Source organism: Oryza sativa, chromosome 1 (genome assembly GCF_034140825.1).
Source record: "Oryza sativa Japonica Group chromosome 1, ASM3414082v1".
NCBI lineage: Eukaryota > Viridiplantae > Streptophyta > Magnoliopsida > Poales > Poaceae > Oryza > Oryza sativa.
This window is the reverse complement of record NC_089035.1, coordinates 27,802,146-27,828,863: the sequence shown is the minus strand read 5'-3', so window position 1 is coordinate 27,828,863 and position 26,718 is coordinate 27,802,146. Positions and strand designations below refer to the sequence as shown.

At 42.5% G+C, this 26,718-nt stretch overlaps 5 protein-coding genes and 2 non-coding genes across 8 annotated transcripts; 4 read left to right on the top strand and 3 right to left on the bottom strand.

Moving 5' to 3' along the window:
• The first annotated feature begins 177 nt into the window (after positions 1–177).
• Positions 178–3,375, top strand: LOC4326861 (uncharacterized protein At4g18257). 2 transcript variants are annotated; one of them, XM_015764600.3, is made up of 4 exons: positions 178–633; positions 1,457–1,768; positions 2,382–2,567; positions 2,796–3,375. In XM_015764600.3, exons 1-3 carry the CDS (start codon positions 263–265, stop codon positions 2,560–2,562), a joined length of 864 nt encoding a protein of 287 aa, XP_015620086.1. In that variant the 5' UTR covers positions 178–262; the 3' UTR covers positions 2,563–2,567; positions 2,796–3,375. The 2 variants fall into 2 exon arrangements, with proteins under 2 accessions (XP_015620086.1, XP_025875640.1); XM_026019855.2 differs by lacking the exon at positions 2,796–3,375 and having other exon boundaries at positions 2,382–2,787.
• Positions 3,376–3,570: 195 nt separating this feature from the next.
• On the top strand, positions 3,571–6,480 carry LOC4326860 (GDSL esterase/lipase At4g10955). The gene is made up of 2 exons (XM_015764578.3): positions 3,571–3,852; positions 4,893–6,480. Exons 1-2 carry the CDS (start codon positions 3,713–3,715, stop codon positions 5,926–5,928), a joined length of 1,176 nt encoding a protein of 391 aa, XP_015620064.1. The 5' UTR covers positions 3,571–3,712; the 3' UTR covers positions 5,929–6,480.
• TRNAR-ACG (transfer RNA arginine (anticodon ACG)) lies at positions 6,194–6,266 on the bottom strand. The gene has a single exon. It is a non-coding gene; the product is annotated as a tRNA-Arg (tRNA).
• On the bottom strand, positions 6,433–9,714 carry LOC4326858 (high mobility group B protein 14). The gene is made up of 5 exons (XM_015764624.3): positions 9,425–9,714; positions 8,322–8,379; positions 8,207–8,251; positions 6,690–6,770; positions 6,433–6,597 (listed from the first exon to the last, which is right to left on the bottom strand). Exons 1-5 carry the CDS (start codon positions 9,601–9,603, stop codon positions 6,559–6,561), a joined length of 402 nt encoding a protein of 133 aa, XP_015620110.1. The 5' UTR covers positions 9,604–9,714; the 3' UTR covers positions 6,433–6,558.
• A 230-nt stretch (positions 9,715–9,944) lies between these two features.
• On the top strand, positions 9,945–10,095 carry LOC112937668 (U4 spliceosomal RNA). The gene has a single exon (XR_003240331.1). It is a non-coding gene; the product is annotated as a U4 spliceosomal RNA (small nuclear RNA).
• Positions 10,096–15,886: 5,791 nt separating this feature from the next.
• LOC4326857 (lipid phosphate phosphatase 2) lies at positions 15,887–20,080 on the top strand. Its single transcript, XM_015764588.3, has 7 exons — positions 15,887–16,435; positions 16,545–16,632; positions 16,725–16,834; positions 16,964–17,057; positions 17,284–17,472; positions 17,598–17,657; positions 19,551–20,080. The coding sequence occupies exons 1-7, from the start codon at positions 16,202–16,204 to the stop codon at positions 19,661–19,663; spliced, it is 888 nt and encodes a 295-aa protein (XP_015620074.1). The 5' UTR covers positions 15,887–16,201; the 3' UTR covers positions 19,664–20,080.
• Positions 20,081–24,737: 4,657 nt separating this feature from the next.
• Positions 24,738–25,501, bottom strand: LOC9268670 (uncharacterized). The gene has a single exon (XM_015779004.3). It carries the CDS (start codon positions 25,428–25,430, stop codon positions 24,885–24,887), a length of 546 nt encoding a protein of 181 aa, XP_015634490.1. The 5' UTR covers positions 25,431–25,501; the 3' UTR covers positions 24,738–24,884.
• Between the last annotated feature and the right edge of the window lie 1,217 nt (positions 25,502–26,718).

Here is a 26,718-nt window from a genome sequence, read left to right as displayed (position 1 = left end):
CCTTCACGGTTCCAACCACAAGAGGAGAGGAGAGGGAAGCCGCGCTGCGCGCACCACATGTTTGAGCTCCGTGCCACTGAGAGGCCGGGCCCACTGAGCCAGCGACTTGGGCCGCATCTCGTGGAAGAGGCCCATCAAAACGAGTACAAACTCCAGCCCAGCCCACTTCGCCGAGTCGCCGACCTCCCCTCTCCTTTCCTCTTCTTCCCCACCGGCGAGTCGGCGGCGACCGATCCCTCCCCGAGCCGCCGCCGCCGCCGCGATGTCGTCGCCGGGAGAGAGCGGGCCTTCGGCTTCGGCAAAGGACACGGATGCCGCGCAGAGGGCGCAGGAGCAGGAGCCCGGGAAGCAGGGGGGCGCGACGAGGGAGCGGCGGATGGAGTCGCTGGGGTGGCTGACGGAGTCGGCGGTGATGCCGAAGAAGCACAAGGCCATCGAGGGGGTCGGCGCCGCGTCCATCCTCGACCTCAAGGCGCAGCTCTACCGCACCCAGGAGGAGGCCCGCAAGCCCACCGCCCACGACGCCGCCGCGGCGGCTGCTGCCTCGGGCGAGTTCCGCCGGGCCAAGAAGCGCGCCGCTCCTGGTGACCCCCTCGGCGCGAAGAATTCCGGCGTCGATGCCCGCGCCCACAAGTACGTCTCCTTACTACTTCTCATCGACCTGATTATCCGGGGAATTGACGAATCAGTCCCAATTGCTGCCCTTTGCTAGGTATTAGATGCCTTGAAATGGTTATTGTTCATATGATCTAGTAGTAGGAGGATGAACGGAATACTTTAGTTGCAATCTGTAGTTAATCCTCATCGTTCTTTGCTGAACAAAATGAATAATCCCCTTTGCAACATGACTAGATTTGGTTTGGGCTTATAAATCTAGGTTATGTGACTTGCCTATCATACAAGGCAGCAAGCTGGAATTACTTCAGAACAATATCAGTAACTGGTTCATATTGGAGATCAATGTTTTTATGCTTCTTTGTATTGGATGTCATGGAATTTGATTAGGTAAAACAATTTTAGATAGTGTACCTTTTAGCAATTGTACAGCTGGTAACAAATGTAGGGCCCGTTGCCTGTACTTCTGCTACATTGGTCATTTCTCCATAAAGACACAGCTTTTGTTCACTAGTGGAAATTAACAATGGATATGATCAAAGAACAATTACGGCTAGATGTTACTATTTGATGTTCCTTCCATCTTGCTCAGACCAATCATCTGATATCCTGACCGCAATGGCTCTTAAGAAGAATTTCCTTTTCTCATTCAGCATTTCTACACATCGTCAGCTAACTCTCCCCTTTGCATTTGTCTAGTGTAGCATTTCTAAGAATGTTGATTACGTATTTTGCTTATTATGACGTCCATAATATGCTACCTGTGTTTTTTCCCCTCTTGCTCATGCTCTTGACCAGCACTAATGCCTAATTCCTACTTTGATATTTGCTTTTGCAACAGAGATAAGTTGGAGCTAAAAGCTGTGAAGGATGGTTCAGTAAGTTATGCTGCCTTAGAAAAGAAGGCAGAATTGTATGAAAAATTATCAAGAGGCGAGATACCTGATGAAGAAGACAAGGAAAAATATTGTGTTGACTTTTTCCAAAAGAGTTTCGATCATGTCTATGAGCCTCGGCAACCAGAGAGCCAGAGTGTTATTGACAGGGCAGAACCAGAAAATGACAATGATGATTCTATGTCAAGTGCCAAACCAGTAGGCCTTGGTCGAACTGGCACTACTATTGACAGAGATGAGCACAAGCGCTTTGTAAGGTACTGTTTTCTCTGGACTTGGCACAAGTGAATTTATTTGTGTTTTGAGTTGCTATTTATCGCCCGTTTATTTCCAAAGCATGCGTATAAGTGTATTGCTCTGATACTGAAGAAGAGCAAAAACATAATTGGTTGTCCTTGCATTTTAGTCATTTGATGCTTACATAGACCATTCAACATGAATTTACTTCCTAAAATGTTGGTATTTTGTGCATTTCTGTGTACCAACATTTCTTTTTAGCATGCCCATATAGCCATAATCAATTGTAGTAATCCTTAACAACAGTGTTGTGCCGCCAAACAGTTCACATACTTAAGTCCAGATCTCTTCATGTGATCAGGACCGTTTGTAAATCTTTACAAGCTGTGTTCATCGGCACGATGTAAGGCCTTCCAGTTTCAGTAAAAAGGAATAACATTTCATCAAGAGCTTAATGTGTAAAATACGAAGGCAAATAATTCTTTCCTGAACATTTAGATGTGCAACTATGTCATCAGCTACCAAGTGATACTATCATTTAACTTCCAACATTGACACTTATGTAGTTCTGTTAACATTACGACAATACTGTGTCTCAGGCCTTTTATTGACTTGTGCCATGATGTTCTGCAGGGAGGTTCATGAGGAAGTAAGTGAGGCAAGGCAGAAGGCTTCAACAATGAAATCCCGACGACAAGAGCAGGAGGCTGCTCGTAGAGAGAAACTCAAGCAGGCTTATTTGAAGAAACGCCTGGAGAAGTTACTTGCTGAGAAACGGGCCACTTCAGCAACCGACGACCAACCAGCTAGCTAGTCCAGGTTTTGTATGTCCTCACTTATGTCCTGTAGCAGCCTTAGTAGTTTCATGGCAATTCATCATGAGTTTTCCTTTGAAAGTGGTTCTTTGATTTAGCAGAACCAAATTCAGAAAACGTTGTCATGTAAAGTTGTTTCTACAGTTTGATTCAAACAATGTTGTTTCTACAGCATGTAATTGTACAAATCTACACAATTGAAAGGCATCTTCATCTTCATGTGATTTACCAGGTCTTACTGTGAGTCCCTGGGTGATTCCTCTCTTGTATGCAACCATAATCCCTTTAATTAGGGGGAAGCATGGTGGTATGGAGCCATGGTGGTGAAGTAGTGGGTGCATGACTTTACCCACCAGAGTTCAAATCCTAGAGCCCACGAATATTACAGGCCTGTTTGGCACAACTTCAGCTTCAGCTCTACCTCTCTTGGAGCTGGAGCTCAGCCTAATATTTTCAGCTTTATCTATAATGGGAGCGGAGCTAGGTGGAGCACTCTCACAAAATGAACTAGAGATGTGAAGCTGAGTTTAGACTGTTCCACAACTCTACTCTAGATGTAACTCGTAGAGCTAAATTTAGGAGTTAGAACTCTACCAAATAGACCTTACACATATGCAGGTTTGCTTTCAACAGAATTTTAGTGAGGTTAGGAATATGCCACTAGTTTGTTTATAGGCTAGTCATTTAAACTGACTCACAGACAAACTGTTTGTTTGTTTGGGCTTCGGTTTCTTAGTCAGGTGTAATTCTGCCATTGTAACCATTTGAGAAGCTTCTCGTGGGGCATATATCCCTTCTGCGCTGTACTGTAATTCGGTGCATGCATATGCATAGCTAACTCAAAAGCTGGCCAACGTCACGACCAAAATCTCGTTGGTTGTAGGTGCCAACTTTAAAATGGTACCAGTGCACAACCGAGAGGAGAAAGAAGCAGGTTCCATATTCTATATTCCTTTTGTTTGGATGAAAGAGAACCGCTGGTGTTAAAGAAAACCAAGGATAAAAAGTTCGCTGGCGCTTTCTGTGATTCTTTCCAAATCGGCACATAAATTTCTTGGGCCGAACTGCATTTCATCCCGCCTCCTCTCCTGCGAGTTGTGCGTATTGTTCCCTGCGTCACTGCGTGCTCTTGAGGCCGAAAGGAACGGGATGGCCAAGACGGCGCCGGAGCAGAAAGCAGTGACGCCGGCGACGCCGGCGGCGGCTGCGGCGAGCCCGTTCGAGTTCCATGTGTATGGGCCACGCAACCTGTCGTCGACGACATGGAGAGACCTCCTTCGATCGAGCTGGTAAGTTACTCTCGCGCAAAAGAAAGATACGATTTCAAGATCAAAGAAGGCTGCTTGGTTAAGTTCAACGATCTTTGTGTGTGTGTGTGTGTTGTGTGTGTGTTGTTGGGGGATCTTCTTTTCAATGAGTTTTTATAGGTTTAGATCATTTTGGTTGTGCTACGGTGCTTGCGGAGTTAGCATTGTTTGAGTTATTTGTTTGATCTTCTTCAATTCCTTTACTGGGATATAGTTCATGTCCTCAATGAAGAACTAGGATTATTTTTCAGGTTGTAAATAGTCCGATCAACAATTTTGGCTTTAGTCGGTTTATGTGCCTAATACAGGACTGGTGGTGAAAGTTTTAAAATCATGTTCTAAACAAGTTGAGAGTATATTTAAAAAACCACAACTCTCTTGTCAGAACTATAAGTTTGCTACAAACTTTAGATAGATATTTCACAAAACTACAATAACAATAAAATTGTTTTATTATCAAATAAACTACAAATTTAAGTATCACATGTGAGCCCAACTTGCAACAAAGCAGTAATATATTTGTGTCTGATGAGGGGGGCCTAATCGGTCAAACAAAAGTTTACAATTCTACGATAAAATCATTAACTATTATTGTAGTTCTATGAAATGGCGCAACTAATAAATCGATAATTTGATAGCACAATACTTGCAGTCTACTCCGTTTCAAATTATAAGTCGTTTTAACTTTAGTCAAAATTTAACTATTTTAAGTCTAACTAAGTTTATAGACAAATATAAAAATATTTATAGTATCAAATTAGTTTTATTAAACTAATAATTAAATATATTTTCATAACATATTTGTCTTGGGTTGAAAATGTTAATTTTTCTATAAACTTCATCAAATTTAAAGCAGTTTGAAGTAAAAACGACTTGCAATATAAAATAGAGGGAGCGGCGAAATTTACTTCGAAAAAAAAAAGGAGTCACACCTGCACAGTTGCGCAAAAGCATTCCCCTCTTGCAGCCAGCTACAGCCTACAGCGGCTTCTCACGTTGTTGGCGTTGCGCGGCGCATGCAGGAAGAACGCCAACTACCGGCGAATGGTGATCGCGTGCTTCATCCAGGGCGTCTACCTGCTGGAGCTCGACCGGCAGGAGAGGCGCGACGAGCGCACCGGCGCCCTGGCGCCGCAGTGGTGGCGCCCCTTCAAGTACAGGCTCGCCCAGGCGCTCGTCGACGAGCGCGACGGCTCCGTCTACGGCGCCGTGCTCGAGTGGGACCGCCAGGCCGCGCTCTGCGACTACATCCCCTTCCGCCCCGCCGGCGCGCCCGCCGCCGTCGTGGCGCTGCGGGGCACGCTCCTCAGGGCGCCCACGTTCCGCCGCGACGTCACCGACGACCTCCGGTTCCTCGCGTGGGACAGCCTCAAGGGCTCCGTCCGCTTCGCCGGCGCGCTCGCCGCGCTGCGCGCCGCCACGGGCAGGCTCGGCGCCGGGAGCGTGTGCGTCGGCGGCCACTCGCTGGGCGCCGGGTTCGCGCTGCAGGTGGGGAAGGCGCTCGCCAAGGAGGGCGTCTTCGTGGAGTGCCACGTCTTCAACCCGCCGTCCGTGTCGCTGGCCATGAGCCTCAGGGGTTTCGCCGAGACCGCCGGCGAGCTGTGGGGGCGCGTGCGGTCGTGGATCCCCTACTACGGTGGCTCCTCCTCCTCCTCCTCCCAGGCCGCGGACGCCGGCGGCGGCGGCGAGAGCGAGGAGGCGAAGGCGATGTGCAGGTGGCTGCCGCACCTGTACATCAACACCAACGACTACATCTGCTGCTACTACAACGACGCGGCGGCCGGGACGGCGACCGTGGCGGCCGGAGGAGGAGGAGGCGGGAGCGCGAGCGGCAAGGCGGTGGCGGCGGCTGCGGCGGTGCGAGGGACCGGCGGCGGCGGCGCGCGCGTGGCGAGGATGCTGGTGGCGTCCAAGGGCCCGACCAAGTTCTTGGAGGCGCATGGGCTGGAGCAGTGGTGGGCCGACGACGTCGAGCTGCAGGTGGCGCTCAACCACAGCAAGCTCATCGACCGGCAGCTCAGGTCGCTCTACGCCGCCCCGCCGGCCGCCGCAAGCTAGGCCGACGAAATTGCTCTCAACCAATGACGTTGATTGTACTGCTTTAGTACCCAGATTACATTCTACCTGGAGGATTTACTTACGAGTATCTCAAAGGTTTATAGAAGAGTGGTTAAAAAAATTGCGTAAAAAAAATTAAGATTAGGATATCTCAAAAACAAATAAAGCGAGTTTGATTATTCACATTTCGAGCAAACAAAAGAACCATTATAACTGAACTGGAAAAACTTAAAATGAGAGAGTGAAAAAAAGAGAGACAAAAGAACGACTCCGCTGGGGATCGAACCCAGAATCTCTGGTTCCGTAGACCAGCGCCTTATCCATTGGGCCACGGAGTCCTGGATGCTTAATGTGACATACTATTTTTCTTTAGTTAAAATGAATGACCAAGAGAATTGTAATTTCGGTGCCCAAAGATTTAGTTATTTCAAGCACTGGTGGTGTACCAGCGAATACTCGATCCAAAGCTATCACTTTATCACAAGACGATAGTTCACTCTAGAATGAGCAGGAAACTGACTATATATAGATTCCATTACAAAGCTCAGTGCCTCAGTTCTGTAATATACAATTGATTCGTCCATCCAATTACTTGGGTGAACCATCGGAACAACTACCCGACGTTCACCTCTAGTCGTAATCTGATTCCTCGGACAATTCACCGCTTTCCTGCATTGAAAATAAGGTAAGTATGATTTTTTGCATGGAAAAATTGAATAGACACGAAAAAAACACGTGCAATATATATGCAGAAAATACACCTTTTTCTTGTCAAATTCAGCCACCGCCTTCTCATACTCTGCACGCTTCTCGGTTGCTATATCATAATACTTCACTCTTTCCTGGTGTAATGAACAAAAGTGAAATTGTTGACATAAGTATGATATGAGTTTATGTCTAAAATGCAATGCGCAAAAATGTGAAATGAAGCTGTACATATCTGATATGAGATATTGTATTGCCTAGACCATTTATTTTGACAATGAGTCAGAATTCCTACATAGTCCACTGTGTACTAAACTGATAATTTGAAAGCATAGTATTATTTAAGAACCCAAAAGAAGAGCCTGAAAAAACAAAGGAAATATATATTTACCAATCAAAAGTTCAAAACAACACAAATAGTTCACCCGGCCTTTTCTGGCTTTGATTGCATGAATGGTCTTTGAGTGAACCCAAACTGCTGGAGCCAACAATTTCTATCTTTTCCTGGTTCAACTGGCAGTTTGGTCCAAACTATGATTTCTAAAAAGGAAAATTCCAAACTACATATCTGGTATTTAAAGCTCTAAGGAATCCACAGGTGATCTTGATATGCTTCACAGCAGTAGCACCTTCTTTTGTTTTCCCTATGGGTTGGTAGCATGAAAAAAATAGGAAACATGGGTATTTGGCAGTTGGCACCAAATCCTTTGAAATGCGACTATACTAAACATACATGGAATGAACCTACTGAACAAAAGGGGGAAAAAGTAAATATGCAATCATGTACCATTATCCAACTGAACAGTAGATGTAACACCTACAAAGTACATTCTTGGGCTTCTACAGTTACAGTCCATGTCAATGTATTACTTTAGCTGTTTGAGCGTATCGGCTACAAAGCTTCTACAGTTGCAATATATGTCAATCCGATCCTTCAGCTATTTCGTTAGAATTACTCCCTAGAGGCCTAGACTCAATGATCACTTTTTTTGTAGGCTGTACCAGTTAATTCAAGGAAGTTTAGAATAAATAGATTAGTTATCTAGTTTTAACACTAGGCACATAAACAGTAGACAAAAAAGAGCAGATATGGCTCAAATATCCCTTTTTAAACTTTGAAATTAAACCTTACTAATACAATACACTGAAGCAGGAACTTCTGCTTGATGGTTTAAAAAAAAAGTGATTTTGAAACAAAAGAATAAGTCAATATACATCTCAACTCCGCATGTACAGATTTGTGGTGCCATCATGTTTCTATCAATCATTTTATGTGTTTGTTGGGTTTGCTACCATGCCAAAATGTTGGCAATGCCAAAACATAGGCAAGTTTTGGCACTTCCAGATTTTTGGCAACTTTTGTGTGGTGTAGGTAAATTTTGGTAGCAAACCAAATGGTGCCAAATTACTATACAAGAAGCCAACATTTTGGTAGGGCAAGTTTTGGCTTCAAACCAAAACAGCCATGCGTTACAACTTACAGAGAAGCATGGTTTGGTACTTGAGTGATAGAAAATTTACAGCAACTAGAGACCTAATTGACCACAAACATCACTAAGGTGAAATCACAAACCTCAAATGTCATTGTATTCCATTTCTCGCCACATGCCTTCCCTACCTGCAGGGTAAGATATATTACTAGATGACTAAGTAGCTTAAAGCTTCAACGTTAACTGATGGAAACTTACTTCTTGCATTGATTTTACACTTGGATTTTCTTCCTTGTAAGTTTTCCGAAAATCCTCCCTTCAGCAGACCATAACAGTTTTTCAGTAAAACTTGACTGAGTTGATTCAGTACAAGATATGAAAATAAGAGGCAAAAACAACAGAGTAACTTTTGTGTTTTGGTTACACCTAAATGGCTAAATTTATGTGAAACACCTCAAGGAAGTAAGCACTATGTTTAATGTTGATGACTGGATGCGGTATAAAGCATCTAGACAATTATGGTAGCATGTAAATGTTGCCATTACTCTCTATCAGTAGCTAAAACACTTCGTAACCATCAAAAGCATGACCAAGTCAAAAACATATGCATTCATTTTATATCAGTAACCACACATCTTTCGATGCAATTGTGGACAAGGAGCATCAGATATGCCTGTTCAATTAGGTAAAGGCTGTGCCCTTCGCATATGTTGCAGGGGAAGCACACACTTTGGTACTCAAAAAAAAAGTGGTGCATAGTTTCAGTTGCCAACTCCCAAGATAGGACCACAAAATAACCTGCCTCACTCCGTCTTTAGGAAAAACAATCAAATTCTAATAAAGAACAGGGCAATCCTATATAATATCGCAGGATAACTCAAATAGGAATCTAGGATCCCAGCCTTCCAAAATGAGATGTAAACAATGCCAATCTACATAAACTTGGGGTGAAACCTGATTGCACAAGCTACAACAATGAGTCCATCCATGACTAGGGAACAGATCGAAAAATGCACCTCAGATTGAGATGCCCTGTAAAACCTAGTAAATTCAGTCCCTAACATACCCAACCATTTTCCTAATTGCCACGGACCGGAGGCAGTATCGTAAATATTTCGCATGCGAACTTGCTGCACCGTATTACCACCAAGGCACCACTCAATTCGAAGTTGGTGAGTAAAAAAGCTCCTAAAACAAAGTTCTAATCTATGCAAGGAAACAATTCGATTAATAAAAAGAAAAAGAAATAAGCCCCCGGTAACAGCAGCACCAATCACCTCGTGGCAAGAGCCAGCCACGGCACGCACTGACAGACCAGGCAAATCCACACAAAGAGAAAGGGAACCAGATAATACACGCACATGAAGTAGAAGAAGGCGGTGGGCGGCTTCTTGGGGCGGCGCCGGTCGACGAGGGGCTGCCCCTTCTTCCGGGACGGCGGCGGCTGCGGCTGCGGCGGCGGCGGCTTGGGCCGCGGCTTGACAGGAGGCAGCCGCACCGTTTTCAGCGGCTTCGGCGCCGTCTGCGACCTCGTCTTCATCCCTCCGCCGCCTGGGCCGCCGGGGTTTTTAGTACACGCGGCGAGGGTTTAGGCCCCGAGCAGCCGGAGCCGGAGGAGACGGAGGTTTGCAGCGGCGAAAGGAAAAGAGACGGCGAAGCGAGGCGGAGAGGAGAGAGTAGACTAGATCTCTCGTTGGGCCGGCCGTGCGGCCCAGTGGAGCTGGGCTTTCGGCCCATGCAGCCTCGGCCGCTGCTGGTACAAGTGGCGCGGGGCGTTGTGCGTGCTGGTTTTGCGATGGATTAGTACCACCTCGGTAGATGGAGGAGAGGGAGGAGGACGTGATGGGTATAAGACGGGGGTGGGGGGCTAGCTAGAGAGGCATCTTTGCGCTTGGGGCAATGACGCAGCTAGTGAGGTAATACCGAGGCGCGTCAATTGCTGGTTGAAAACTATTTCCAAACCCCCTCTTTGGCCCGTCAGGGCCACTGAGAATTTCTGGAAGGGCTCCTTCTCTTCGGGGAGGGTAAAGCCCAACAAATCTTGAATCCCAAAATTTTTATACCTCAAAACAATTTTACGTATTTTGCTCGGTAGAAGCTGCAATTCGGAGTCTATAACCACACTACCAGAGTTAAGTTATTAATAAGTTGTTTATTTTTTAATTAAAGTTTTTTTAATCCAATTTATATAAAAAAAATAATAAGATTTATGATACTTTTTTCTTTTGATTTTATAGTATTATCCACATTAATATAGATGACTTTATCCAATTAATATAGATGACTTTATAGCATTGTTGAAAATATAGATGACTTTATAGCATTGTCGAAAGTGTTACATTATGAAACAGAGGGAGTATTAAATTAGTTCCATTAAATTATAATAAATATATTTTAATAAAATTTTGTTTTTATTGAAAATGCTACTATGTTTCGCTATAATTTTAGAAAAAAAAATCAAACAACTTATAATATAAAATGGAAGGAGAACAAATTTAAAACTTCCGTTTTGAAAAACACACCCTTAAACCAGTTTAGAAAATGTTCTTACGAAGAAAAACGAGAAAGTAGAATAATTTCTTATTATTAATTAACTGGAACTTTTATATTTTATATTTAGATCTTAAACCTAAAATAACAATGTATCCACTGAAACTTTTATATTTTAGACCCTAAACCTTACAATAACCATGTATCTATTTTAGATCTTACGTGCAATTAGTCTTTTATGTGACCTTATCTTTACATGACCCATCCGAGCCTCTCCTACTTTATCTATTTCCTCTCCCTCCCCCAATGTCTTCCCACCATGGCCATTTTTCTTCAAAGACACCGACGACTCCACCACCTTAATTTTTTTCCTCTCCCTCACTCCTCTCTCTCTATATTTTCGTATAGATTCTATTTTCTTCGAAGAGGCTGACGACTTCGCCACTACAACGCTACTTCATTGCCCATCTCTGCCTCTCTCCCTCTCCCCATCCACCATCATGCAACCCTCCCTTCTTCGTTGACGTCAGTGCCGTCTCTTCTCCCTTCTCCTCCGTTGAATCAAATAGCTCACTGGATCCGAATGTGAGCTTATCAGATCTCGCCGCGAGCTCGCTGGATTTGCTGTGGAGAGTGGTGATGACCATGGTGGCGAGCGGCGATGACTTGCATGACAGTCCTTGGTGGCGGTGAGCGGCGATGACCATGGCAAATCCTCCTCGCCCGAAATCTCTTTTTCACCAAGCATATCACAGGGCTTCAAACTTGCCCAACACGTGGCCCCGAGCTATGGGTTCCTAGCTCCTGAGCTGAGGCATGGTCGAGGTAACCATGACCTTTGCAGGTTGTGCGTGACATCGTGAGACCATGATCCCCAATGAACTTGTTTTAGATAAATGATTGCTGATAGAAGTTATTTTAAGATGATGGGAGTATATTTTGTTTAATATCCCTTCCTTATATATATATATATATATATATATATAGAGAGAGAGAGAGAGAGAGTTACTTTGACCAATAATTAGTCTGTTAGATATAATTTTAAGTCAAAAAAATAATGTATTAGATTAATATTTAAAAGTACTTGCTTACAATATGATTGTATTTTTCTATCACATAAATAATATTTTAATAGAAATGATTATTGATCAAAATATTTTTTATGAAACAAAATACACCTTATATTTTAAAATAGAGAGTACTACTTTTCCAATCTATGCAACCATATTGCTTAATACTGCCTTCATCCAAAAGTCTAAGACCTACTCCCTCCGTTCCAAAAAAAACTCAACTCCCTTATAGGACAACGAATTTGGATAGATTCTAGTCACATCCAGATTCGTTGTCCTAGAAGGGGTCACATCCCTTACTAGGTTGAGTTTTTTTTGGATGGAGGGAGTATTTCTTTGTCACCAAACTTAAGAAAAAATTAACTCATTCACTATGTGATAAAAGCAACAAACTATACATATGCATTTAACCAGTAAGTAATAAGATGGTTTATTAGATTCTGGTCAACAATTTAATTTCACATATAGAGATTATAAATAGATCTTAGACTTACAAAAGTTTTAAAAATATAAAATAGATCTTAGATTTTTTATAGGGCGATAGTAGTTATACTGATAGTGCTTTTATTTCTCATCGTACTTTCCCCATGCATCTAACCACTGCTCTTAGAACCATCAAAATAATTTCAGCTTAATCTTATTTTATTTTGTTAAACCCCTTAAAAATGCTTATTCTTGTGAAGGAGAGAGTATTTAACCCTCTACTTGGTTATTATGCCGTTATTAAAGGTCAACTATCTTAGGGTAAAGGTTTACTTTAGAAAAACGGATCTAGCGTGGGTGTTGGGGGAAGTTGGGGGGACTCGAGTCTCCTCTACCACGCTGGATCACCATTGAGAGAAGGCGAGAGAGGAGAAGGGAAAGGGAAGAAGAGGGTGAGAAAGAAGAGTAGGAGCTGGAAGAGACAGGACACATCTCTATTAAAATTCCAGATCCGTTCCTGCACTTGCACCACTTGATGATTGACTTACCAATCGAGAGTCGTTGTTATATACTATGTTCCATGATGAGTGGTACTATATATGTCATTGTCAGCAATTTATTCCACTGAATGATCTGATCCCTGTCCCGCGTAGGCGCGTGGGGTGTCACTTACGCGGTGCATCCAGACGCGCGCGGTACGCGCCCCAGACGCGGCCCGGCGAGTCAACCAACCGGTGAGCAACTGCTCTTTTCTCAATTGACACAGATCTGCACACTCCATTCCAAAATGATTTTATTTTTTATTATCTTATTTATTCTAAAATAATTTTATTTTTATTTATTATTATATTAGAGTTTATAAAAAATGCATTTAACTAGAGTGGAAGAAAGTTACATTATGATTTGATAGAATGGAGAGTATTTTATTTCTTTATGTTGGTCTAGGTTGGCATGTACTCCTTCTCTAATTTATTTTTTACCCATCCCACACATACCAATATAAAACAAAAAAAATACAATACAAATATACTTTATTAGATTCCAATATAATTATTTCTCACTCTAACTACTTTTAATATAATTATTTTCCACTTTCACAAACTCCGATACAATAATTATATGAAAATAAATTTATTTTAGGATAAACGAGAGGAGCCAGAAATAAGCTTACTATAGAACAGAGAGAGTATAGAATAGCTATAAAATAAAGTTATTTTAAGTCGGAGGTATCACTAATTCGATGCGATATCTACCGATCTTTATACTCCAGTTACAGATTCTGAGATTCCATAACTGCGGGCGATCAGCGCAAAATCTAAAAAAAGAACAACACTAATGGTAAAGGTCTAATTTACCTAAATAATAAGGATTGGATAACGCGTGGTGATGTGGTGATGCGGTCCGTACCCCGTGGTCGAGCCTTATTTTACTTCTATAAAATCAAACGACTTTAAAAAAAATGTGGAATAATTTATGCAGTGCAAGCAACACCTTTCCAGGACTGCTAAAGTTATTATTTATAAATTTCTACTTTTTTCTATAAAAACAAATCTATTACATAACTGTTCATATTTGTAATAATAGCAATATCATATTCCATTATATTTATTGTTTATATGATGGAGGGAATAACTAAAAAAATAGTTTCAGGCTTAGAAAAGTTGCGACGGCAGTGAATGGTGCCTAAAGCCATCCCAACCCAAAAATTATCAACTACTTTCCATACTTGCCATGTCATATAGACACTATGTATAGAAATTACTCCTTCCGTTTCAAGTTATAAGACGTTTTGAACTGCTTTAAGCTTGACCAAGATTATAGAAAAAAGTAGTAACATTTTCAACTCAAGACAAATTTATTATGAAAATATATTCAATTATTAATTTGATGAAACTAATTTAGTATTATAAATATTGTTATATTTGTCAATAACTTAGTCAAACTTGAAACAGTTTGACTTTGACCACGGTTAAAACGTCTTGTAACCTGAAACGGAGGGAGTATATATCCAATGGATGGTGTTTTCACATTAAATTCTTATCCAATCACCTCTCTTTTCTCTCCTTTCATGCATCTATCCCCTTGTTTTTATTTTTGGTTTTTGTGTAGAGATGGTTTCTTACATGAGAAATGGTGTTTTATCTTTTTACCTCTCTACTCATTAACTCTCTTGCATATTAGATTTTTGCTTCTGTGACAATATAATTAATGATATGGACACTATACGACATGTAGGGCTGGGGATGGCCTAAGATTAGTCTGTATTGAGTGGATATCTTAAAGTTTTAAAAGTTCCTCTTTAAAGTTTAGTGCGTGCGCGCCTATCTGTTTCGTCTAATCGGGAAAAAGTTACTACCTCCGTCCCAAAATATAAGCATTTTTAACTATGAATCTGGACAATATTTAACTATGAATCTGGACATTGTCCAGATTCATAGTTAAAAATGCTTATATTTTGGGACGGAGGGAGTATATGGTTTTGGCCTTTTTACAGTTCCGTCAGTAAATGAATCTTTTTGTCCCTTTCAAATAAATGATAAATCGGGATTATTAAAGGATTTGAGTCCTATAGTTTTTCTTTCCCTAAATGAGCCTTTAGAAGAAAGGGATTGGGAACTATTAAATCCCATAAAACTCTAATTGAATACCTAAATCCATAGAGTTCTCTATAAGTTTTTATCTTCCCGTAAATTCCTGAATATTAATTTTGTGCTCTATCCAAAGTTTTAAACAATCATTATTGTACTTTCTTCCTGTGTATTATAATCCCACGTTTATACTTTTGTTCTTTCTACTCCTGCATTTTCTTGAGCATGCGTTTAAAATGGGGTTACGGATTTTGGATTATAGATTGTTGGCTTCCTAAGCGACTAAACGGTATTTAAGAAACATTTTTTCGGTATTTCTTAGAAACTTTTTCCATTAACCTTTACCAGTACATTTTTTCCTTTATTCAAACAATCATTATCATATTTTTCAAGTGTTTTGTAATCTTTTTGTCTATACTCGTGTTTCTAACTTGATGAAACTCCACGCGTTGCTTTAAAAGTTTAGTATGATAATAGTAGAAACATGTAATATAGCTAGACGTCTTAAGCTTATAGAATTTGTATATTTGATCGATCCTTGCAAAGGCCATAACAATTAAGTTGATGTGGTTTATGATAATTTAAATGGTATATAGATTGATAATTTAAAAGTAAAAGTAAGGTGATGTAACTTTATAAGAGAAGAAAATGAGGAAAATAATTTGCACTATAGATTAATAATCAAAAGGCTAAAAGCAATTGAGATGATATGGTTTAATGAGAGAATATAGAAACATTAACTAAATAAGAATGAACTATATATGGGATATTGTAGAAAATGATAAAGAGATATATGTTGAAATATTATGTAAATTATGTGGGATGATGATTTAACATACTTATATTTTTAAAGTTTTAACGTATAATAAAGTATAGATGATATAGTATGCTTGTATAATGTTTAAGATGTAACAATTTCTAATGGATGATTATATGGTATTTTTGCATGTTGAGATTTAAGATGTAGTGGGTTGTAACTTTATAGATAGTATAGATAAAATCTTGTGTTTTTCCTACTTCAACGTTTTCTTCAGCATGCAGTTTAAAGGCGGTTCTGGGTTAAGTATTATAAACTATCACGTGCATGTTTCACAAGATACTAAACGGCGTAGTTTTTATTTAAAGAAATCGTTGTCAATATTTCTTAGAAAGCTTTAATTCAACGTCCTAATATTTAATCCGTTTGTTTAATATACCCTTAAATAATTATCATAAACTCATTTTCATCCATCACCCGTCATCCCACAGCTAAAAAACCATGCCTTAAGTTTGCTGGAAGTCCCCCAAACAAATGCCATGAATAGAGAGGTGAAAACTGGAGAGAAACTCCCAAGCAACTCCCAAAGTCTCAATCTGCTCAACGGACATGTTCCAATGATTCACTTGTTCGTTATTAATTGTTACATTTTCTTTGTTTATATATACGCACATGTAAGGATGCAGGAAGACGATCGATCAAGGTTCACCTCGGAAAAGAAAAAAGAACAGAAAGAAAGACGATCTAGAGGGAGCCAAAGATTGCAAGATCGATCGCAAGGTAACGTACACGTACAGGTGAGAGGAATCGATGCCGGCCGACGCGCGAGCTGCTCCGCCGTCGTGCCCGTTCCCGACGATACGGTCGCATGGCGCCGCCGTGGCGAGGTCGCACGCCTACGACTGGCTCGCGCTGCTCCTCCTCGTCGCCGTCGACGGCCTCCTCAACGCCATCGAGCCGTTCCACCGGTTCGTCGGCGCCGGCATGATGACCGATCTCAGATACCCCATGAAGCGCAACACCGTCCCCATCTGGGCCGTCCCGGTGCGGCGCAATTATAATTATCTGCGATTTTTATGATCCGTCCCTCGATTAAGTTTCCTCTTTAATTACGTGATCTAATCAGGATTATCTCTCGTCCTAAATGGCGCAGATCGTCGCTGTCATTGGGCCCATGATTGTCTTCACCGTCGTCTACTTCAGGAGGAGGAACGTGTACGATCTTCACCATGCTGTGCTAGGTACTTAAATCTTCCAACGTTGCCCTCCATTCCATTGCAACATCTCCTTAATTTCTTTGTTGTGACGAACATTTTGATCCATCGACGAGCAGGCATTCTGTTTTCGGTGCTGATTACCGGCGTGCTCACCGACGCGATCAAGGATGCCGTCGGCCGCCCGAGGCCGAACTTCTTCTGGCGCTGCTTCCCCGACGGAATCGCGGTATAACAGCAAATCTCAACTTAATTAGCCCCTCAAAACAGTCAAACCTCTCTGGAATTTACGCCCCAAGAACGCCTCGCTTATCGAGCGATACACACATGTGCTGTGCTGTGCTGTGCCTGTGCCCAGGTGTTCGATAACGTCACCACGGGAGTCATCTGCCACGGCGACGCGAGCGTGATCAAGGAGGGACACAAGAGCTTCCCGAGCGGCCACACTTCATGTGAGTCAAGTCTATATATCTCACTCCCCTCATCACATAACAATAGATCAAGATCAGCCAACTGAATGTCTGATCATTCTTCTATCTAGATTGATTGAGTGAATGATATAAACAAGAACTTACTACAGTGAAATTCCAATCACTGAATTCACGGTATATATAGTGAGTTTGTGACACTGACAGCAGAAAGCCAGAAATGATATGTTCTCGTGCTCTGTGGCTGCAGGGTCTTTCGCCGGTCTGGGGTTCCTGTCGTGGTACCTTGCCGGGAAGATCACGGTGTTCGACCGGCGCGGGCACGTCGCCAAGCTGTGCGTCGTCCTCGCGCCTCTGCTCGTTGCGGCGATGGTCGCCATCTCGAGGGTGGACGACTACTGGCACCATTGGCAAGACGTCTGCACGGGAGGCGTCCTTGGTACGTACTCCACTATATACCACTGACACTGTACATGCTTGATGAAGTTGCGGTTTTATCAGAATCGATATTGTGAGCTATATATCTCGTTCTCTCTGCTGCTAATGGTCAGTGCTCGTCTATAGGATTGGTGGTTGCCTCTGTCTGCTATCTTCAGTTCTTCCCGGCTCCTTCAGATGAGAAAGGTGTGTTCTGCTTTCTCCCTTCGTTTCTCTACTTTCTTGAGATGGATTACACAGCATACCGACCACGGCGTCCAACAAAGGATTAAAATCACGGTGGTGTAATCGGATTGGTTACCAGTTACCACTCTTGAACCACCAACGGTATACGGGGGAGCCGTCAAAGAAGTTTAAATTTGAAATTGAAATCATATTAATGGTATATCCTTAGCCACAATTATAATAAAGAAAAAAAGTGCAAATTGAGAAGTAGGCACCTTCAATAGAAAAACCGAAAAGGACAGTCCGCTCGTCACCGTAATTCAACACAAGTCGAGTTATCGTGACTAGCTGCCACATGTGGCCGTCCGCACCATAGTTCGAGAGAACATCAAGGCCAAATCTGACTTCTCAAGGCAACCGGATCTACATGAGTCTAAGTTGTTAGCCTGCTAGATCTGTCTCAGCCCAAAGGGCCACAATATTTGAGCTAATTCTAAATATTAAAAAAAAACTTCAAAGCTAGTAACTTCTTAAAGGATCAAAAACAGCTAGGTCCAAACGGGCCAAAGGTCACCAGATCCAACAGCATCGAGCTTGAGAGCTGTTGCATCCGAGTTCATTAGATGAGAAGTGGAGGAAAGTAATGGCAGATGATATATGCTAGGAACGACATAGTCATCCTAAATCTGGTGACATTTAGTTCCGCCTAGCATGAGAGGAAGGGGAGAATGTGCCGCTTAGGAAAAGTGTCACAAGGAGGTGTCAGGGAGAGGATGGGGCAAGGAATAGGGGCTAGCAGCATTGGGGAAGCGAAGGTAGCATCGATGACAGAAATAGAAAGGGGAGCATCACCCAGGAGAGGGGTGGAGAAGAAGTGTGACAAGTAAGGAGGATCAGGAATCTGGCAACGGCCCGAATCAATTGGAAAAGGGATTAAGGACAATTCACTCATCGCCACAATTCAACTCAAGCCAAGTTATAGTGACCAGTTGCCCGCACTATAGTTCGAGGGAGCACCAAGGCTAGATCTGATTTCTCAAGGCAACCGGATCCACACAAGCCTAGACCGCTAGATTCGACCATCTCAAACCGGAGGTCTGCTACATTTGAGCACATTTTAAGCATAAAAAATCAATTCCAAAGCTAGTAACTTCTTGAAAGACCAAAGCAGCCAGATCCAAACATGCCTGAAGTCACTAGATCTAGCTGCATTGAGCTCGAGAGCCATTGCAGAAGAGTTCATTGGATGAGAAAAGGAGTGGAGGCCTAAACTGGCAGGTGATGCTAGGAGCATGGTCCTAAATTTGGTGGCGTTTAGTTCAGCCTGAGTGGAAGGGGAGGGGGTGCTACTTAGGAAAGGTGGCACATGAAGGTACCAGGGAGAGGCCTGGGCAAGGAAGAAGAGCAATAGTATTGGGGGAGTGAAGGCACCGGAAATAGACAGAGAAAAAGGAGCATCACCAGGAGAGAGGTGGAGAGAGAGTGTAACTCGGGGGATCAGAAAGCAGGTAACGGCCTTAATCAAGTGAAAAAGGGGATTAAGGTTTCTTGGTTATATAGATTTTCGTAAAAATGAGTAGTCTGTTGACTTAGATACGACGTATGTCTCGTGGATAATTGTATTTTGATCTACTTATGAGGTGGTAATACTTTTCATATGCTTAGGCATATGAAAATGTATGCATTAGCCATGGAAAAATGTTTGAAGATTTTTAATTAAAAACCGACTACTATTGGAAAATAAACAACAAGTTACCACTGATAACCGGTTTTTAAATTAAAATGTTGGATTCAAGCTTTTATATGGCAACCAAATTGTTATTCGCTACGTGAGAGAACGATATTATTTTCTTTTCTAGGAATAATATATTCAAAACCTTGCATTAACTAGTGGTTGCACCACGCCAATGGCAGGGTTCTGGCCTCACGCGCACTTTAGGTACATCACCGAGAGGGGAAGCGAGAACCCAACGCAGCAAGCCACCGAACCACTGGACGCCATGGAAACCGGTAGGGGAGGCCAATGAACAAGGTGCAAGCAAGACCAATCTTGTGTATATAAGGCCATAATGTACAGCTCCTCCTCAAGGCACGGGAGGTAATCGTCGTTAGTTTGTAAATACTTTGGCGTGGGCCAATGGTACCGACTAACTTGACTACTGACCTGACGCAAATAGGTGTTGTTTGTACATACTGTATGTATTTTCAACGAAGTTTGTACATATGTATTGGTTTTGCTTACTTATGTACTCCTATGTATTTTAAATAATTTTAGTGTCTAAAATTCCGTTCTTCTCCCAAGAATGGCACGGGGTCAGATCAAGCTCTGTGTTAAGGCCTGAACTGGCCCATCCTATTTGGGCTTGAATTCAAGAAATCATTGTGAAAAGAAATAAGTCTATTTTGTGTCCCACATCTTTTGCTTCTAAATTCTGGTTGAATCACCTCTGCCATCTTCTAAAACTGTTACAAATAGACTTCTTCTATGCTTCGGAAAGTGGTTTTTTTAACGTGGTTGAGTCGATCAGAAACGGACGGAAATTAGCTTTAGCATATTCGTTTTCATATTATCTTTTTTGGAATCGAAAACCTGGATACAGAAATAAAATCAAATATTATCGAATACAGATAAGGAGCGAAAACGAAACGGAAAGAATATGGCAACGAATATTTGCCGGTATATAAATATCCCCTCAAATTGAGTTTCCTTAATCAAGGAAGAGATATCGCTTGTTTTTTATCAACGCCTCCAACATTTATATTGTCAATTTTATAGGTGGTCCCACAACCGTATGTGAAAATCGATTTTCATGGCTATTCTCTTAAGAGACCCACATGTAAATATGATTATTCATTTTTTAATCCCAAGATATTTTACAATATTTATAGCTTACTTACCATATCACTAATCAAGTTCTTGTTGTATAAATTGGAGGTGTTATTTATTTTATTTCGCATCTTCAAAACTTATAGTGTTTGTTTTATAGTTTAAAAAGTTTCAAATATAAATTTTATAAACTATAAAGTGGTAGATCCCATTAAGCTCTACAACTTTGATATGGAACACATCTCCATCAAATGTCGTTTGAATTGCATATCTGAGATTTTGTAAAAAAACATATATGGTATTTTATAATAAATATTTAGACCCTTAAATAATCTCAAATAATAACATTATCAACAAGAAAGTTGTAGATCTCATCGAGCTCTACAATTTTGATATAAAGTTTAGGGATAAGCCCATCTTACACCCTTTAACTCTTTACTTCGTCTAAAATACACCCTCGAACTTTAAAACCAAGCATTTAACACCCCCCAACTATTAATATCAGACAAGTTACACCCCTGAACGGTTTGTAGGCTGGTTTTGGTACGGTAGGACGTCACCATAGGATGCCATGTGTAAAAAAAGCAGTGGGTCTCACATGTCAGGGTTAGCTTTCTTTTCTTCTCTTCTCTCTCCCTCTCACGGGCATAGCCTCACAGACCGGTGTTAAGGAGTAGAGAATCGAAGCTGCTGCCATGCGCCCCGTCTTCTTCAACCTTGGGCAAGCGGCGGGCTCATCATCGAGCTCGCCATCGGCCCCTTCTTCTATTGAGCTCACCCAAGGGGACATCACCAGCGCCGCTTCATCCCCTTGTAGCCGTCATCATAGGCACACGCCATAGCTGCACGTAGCTCCTCCGCCTTCCCTGTCTCACACTAGCATGCCCCTTCGCGGCTCCGCCGCCTGTGCCGATTGCAGCTCCACTATCATGCTTCGTCTCCCTTAGAGCACCGCATCCGCTCCCTCCACCACCAAAATCGAGCTAGAGCACTGCATCCGTCCCCTCAGCTGAGCTTCACGTGCCCTACAGCCACCGCTCCAGCGAGCTGCTGGCGGCGATAGATGCAGCTAGCTTGGGCTGCTCCATCATCGATGGAGGGAAGGAGGAGAGGTGGCGTGACATGTGGGACCCTTTTTTTTTACACGTGGCATATTATTTACCAAAACCACCCTACAAACTGCCGGGGGTGTAATGTGTCTAGTATTGGTAGTTTGAGGATATGGAATACCCGGTTTTAAAGTTCAAGGGTGTACTTTAGACAAAGCATAGAGTTAGGGGGTGTAAAATGGACTTTTCCCTAAAGTTTATCTTCATCTAACTCTGTATGAAAAAAGTTATGTATATATACGTGTTTTTTCTAAAATTTGATCCATGTCTGCGGATATCCAAACAAAATTTCTGGATAGTTTCCAATCATTTCCCTTATTGTATTTGTTTTTGTTTCCGACTAAAAAAATCCGAATTCATTTCCGAATCCGAGAATTTCCAGATAATTCCGACCTATCTGAATTTGAAAAATGGTCCGGACGGACAAAAACTATCCAGTTTCAACCCTACAAGTAGATGGGACTTGCAGTTGACTCGCTGAGAACATGTCCACGCTTGAGGCAAATGCCTATAAACTACCGGCAAATTGGGAAAAAAAAAGAAGAAAAGAAGAAAAATTGAACTTGCACACTCACTTGATGAAGATACACGAGTTGTTTTCTGAGGCACTGCATATCTTTTGACTTAGGAGTAGTAATTAATTATACTTCACCAAATATGCATACTGAAATCAATTGGGCCATCCACCATCAAGGCATCAACATTATCTCTGCAGATGCATCAGACGGCAATAAGGCATACTCCTATGTACTGCTACGTGCGTCCCCCAATGTCCCTAGTAGCGGTTTTCAGTCAGAGCGCTCTTTTCCCGGCATGTCGCACGCTTTGCTGCTCTCTCATTCTCCTCCCCACAGCCACTGCAGATAAGGTGGTATGTTCTGCTACAAACAGGCCTTGTATGGTCGAGCTAGCAGCAGATTAAATTCTCTCTCTTCTTGCAAGTTCGACTAGATTTTCAGGTGGTTTGATGTGGACTGTAGAATGGATAGAATCTTAAAACGTGCTTGCTTTGGAGGATATTTCGTGATGTCGTCACCACACGTCGCAAAGAAAGGGACGTCGCTTGCAGAGACCATAGTAAAACACATCACCTCTACAGTGATCTTATTTGTCGATAATATTTTACTATCAGTATTCTCTTCGGTGAAAACTATATCAACCATTGTTTTTATTATAAATATGTTACTAATAATTAATGTGGTAGTATAAATAGATACGATTCATTAAATTAAAAATACAATCAACCTAGATTAATTCTTTTATAAGTAAAGATCATCATAAAGCACCACCTTTCGCATCGATTTTTAACCTTAAGCATTGTAAAAGGTCAGTTCGGATAAGGTGCTAGTTCCTCAAGTTGAGTTGCGGTACGTAGAACCCAACAAGTCAAAAATATCGTCGTTGAGAAATGTCATGCGCTTTTGTTGTTTACTGGTACTGGCGCTGCCGATCGCGCGATGAGCCAAACCACTACCGTCGCTTTAGAAACATCAAACAGCGAAACTGATGGTAGAAGACAAGCGTGAGGACAGGGAAAGGAGGATAATTCATCCCACCAAACGTAGAAAAAGAGACGGGCAGAAATTAATGGTGTGGGCGTTGGTAGTTTTCTCGGAGGGAATCAGTAGAAAATCAGCACTAGGCTTGTTTTATATATTTACCCTCGGTTATAATGCCCATTCACATAGTTTTGAAATTTTGTACTAGTTCTTTTTTTCCCTTTACAAAAGACTACTGCATATATTATCTATCACTCCACATAGTATGTAAGATAAATTTCGATTCGTAGGTAACGAAACGAATATAACATATTCAATTGTGAAAGTGTCTATATATTTATCGTCTGATTTGGGTGTATATTATAAATTGGTCTTCACATGTTTGTTGAGTAATTGATGTGTGAAACCATAATTTATCTAGTTCAATTTCTCAAGTTTTTTTTCATCATTATCTAAATTACATATGCTCCCTCCATTTATAAATATAATGAGTCTTAGATTGTTTATAGTAGAGTTTAAGTTGAGGTGAAATTGCTCTATCCCTAAAAGTTCAATTACTTGATTGGAACAGATCACGTCTAGAGATGTAAATAAAGTAATAGAAGTAATGGTTGGACCGATTGTGAAATTAGTAGGTCAGCGATGTAATCAAATCTCTTATATCTGTGGATAAATGGAAAAGACCAAAATTTATGGATGGCCGGAGTATGTCACAAACAATTTTGCTATATATTTGTCGACAAATTTTCCTCCAAAAATTTGACATATGTAATTACAGTATAATCATAGTGTAATTACACTGTAACTTGCATGTAATTACACTGTAACTATAATGTAACAAATCTTGTAGTTACATGCAAGTTACAGTGTAATTACACTATGATTGTACTATAATTACATTTGTCAAATTTTCAAGAGAAAATTTATCGACAAATGTATAGGTGGTCCCACAAACAATTACTCAAGGGTGAGAATAACCGTCTCACCCTTGTAAGAAAATAATTGTGTCTTATCTTTTGAGGATAGTGCTAATAGTGAAGTGGGGACAACAATGCCTATAATAGTGGGAGTACAAGATGCTATATGTGAGGCACAAATTATATTATACTTGTAAAGTGATGTTGTTCCCTAACTCAGCGACCTTGTTGTGTTGTAAAATGTAACTCTTTTCTTAATTTTAATGAAATTTGGCCAATAAATTTCTGCATACCCAATGATGAATGTATTACAACTACGGAGGGGTTGAATTTCGTAAATATTCGGCTAAACCAGGCTCCTCTAAAATATGGAGAAAAGAAGTCTTATATATATATTTTTCTAAAAAAACCCAAATTTTGTTATAGAAATTTTTCCCTTTCAATCTAATTTCACTATTGTATCTACAAAATTTCTTTGATCCAACAAAAAAAGGAAACCCTAAGGGCTCCTGGGTGAAGAATGCACGGGGCACGGCCTCGATGTCTTATGTCTACCGGTGCAGACGCCCATGGGCCATGGCTAATCGTGAACGTACAGGGACCACGGTGCACGCCACAGCCGGCAAGGTCTAGAGCAATCTAGAGGCATCAATCTGTTGAGCAGTCGCGTCCACCGAGAACACGTATGGATGTACGCACGATCGACGAACACCAACCCAATTATCTCAGCTGAAGAGGCGATCGATCGGTTAATGTAAGATGATCTCCGTTAAATCGTACGGATTTAATTAAGGGCGCAGATTTACAACACGATCGAACTAATTAACCACAAGCAAAAAAATTACATACATGCATGATGGTTACGAACGCGGCCAGCTGCGGCGAGCAGAATTGGTTTAAATCTGGCAGCCGCAGCAGCAGAAGAAGCAGGAGAGCGCGAGGCCGAGCACGACGGCCTCCACCACGTACATCACGCGGAACGCCACGGCGTCGGCCACCGCCGTCGCCCAGCCGCCGCTCCCGGCCGTCTTCCACCGCGACAGCGACCGCGTCAGCCCCGCCGCCAGCCTCGACGACGACCCGCCGCCGCCGCCGCCCGCCTGCAGCTTCCACCACCGCTGCTGCCGCCCGTGCACGCACTCCCGCGGCACCATCATCCGCCGCAGCCACCCTCCCCGCCGCCGCGGCGGCTTCTCCTCATCGGCCCCCGCCGCCGCCGAGCCGTGCAGCTCGACCTCGACGCCCACTGGCGTGTAGTGCCCCCGCCTCCTCGGCACCGCCGTCGTCGTCGTCATCATCCTCTTCACCCACCCTCCTCCTCCTCCTCCTCCCCGCCGCTGCTTCACTCCCCCCATCGCCGCCGCCTTTCCACCACACTCATCAGTCGCCGCCGGCGCCACCGCCGCCGCAATCTCGGCCTCGGCGCCCATGGCCGCCGCCATGGGAGAGGAAGAAGACTCTTGGAGGCGGAGACGTGCAGCGCAGGGACGGGACGAGACGAGGCGAGATGACCGGGGATTGGTTGGACACGGAGCAATATAAAGGAGACGAACCCGTCTCGTCTCGTCTCGGCTCGAGGAGATGTGATTTGGATTCGAGCCTGCTTGGCGCCGAAGGCTCGCGCCAGCCAACCGCGAGTTTATGCTTACTACTTACAACTCACCGTCAGCTGTCAGGGTCGTTGCCGGTTTGATCTGCAACTGCAAACCGCCATAAATCCGTGTAAACAAATGAAAAGCACGGAGTACTTTATTAGAGTTCGTGTTAAGATAAATCTCCAAGATTAATCTAATCGCACGAGCTGTACAGGTTCTAGAAGCATATTGGTATTGGCATTGGGCAGCAATCGATCGATCGGTTGCTGGACTCTGTTTCTGTTCGGCTGGAGCCCGGCTGGCCGTGACAGCAGAGCGTATATACGTGCAGGCCTGCATTACTACATACAACGCTACCCTGCAACTTTAGGTTCTGTCTCTCTAATCCTTCTCGCTGTATCATAATTCGGTGCAATTTTGAATACGTCCCGGCCGGCTTTGTTGGGTCCTTCTCTTCGGATGGAACGGTTTGGTCAAAATAGACAAAGGCTGCGTTAATTTGGGTGATAGGAAGTGAGAATGCACATCGTTTTTCGCGCGCACGCTTCCTAAACTACTAAACGATGTGTCTTTTGTAAAAATTTTCTATATAAAAGTTGCTTTAAAAATCATATTAATCTATTTTTAAAATTTAAAATAGTTAATACTTAATTAATCATGAGTTAATGGCTCACATCGTTTTGCGTATCTTCCTAATCTACTCAATCCCCTTCTTCTCAGACACACCCTTTAAGTGGTTTGGTTTGGTAGCCTCGAGCCGCGCCGATGATAACCGCTAGTCAAAGGCTCAAAGACAAATTGGGAGCAGTTGCCCCTGAAATTGTCAGTTACTTCCAAATTCAAATGATTTAGTACTATGAGTTCTTTTCTTCACATAATTTTCAAAAACTGGCGCCCCAGACAAGGCCAAACGGATTAAGACAAAATAATACAGTCACGCAGTTTCAGCATAAAAGCCAGAGACATGACTACATGAGAATCAGAATTAGAGGTGTATGACAGCCATCGACCCATTCGGCGCGCGTACCAAACTCTCATCTGGCCGCACTAGAAGCACACAACAGCTGCACGCACGTCTCGCTATCAGTCGCTGGACTGGCCATTTCCCCTCCGTTGATAAGGGATGCATTGCTCC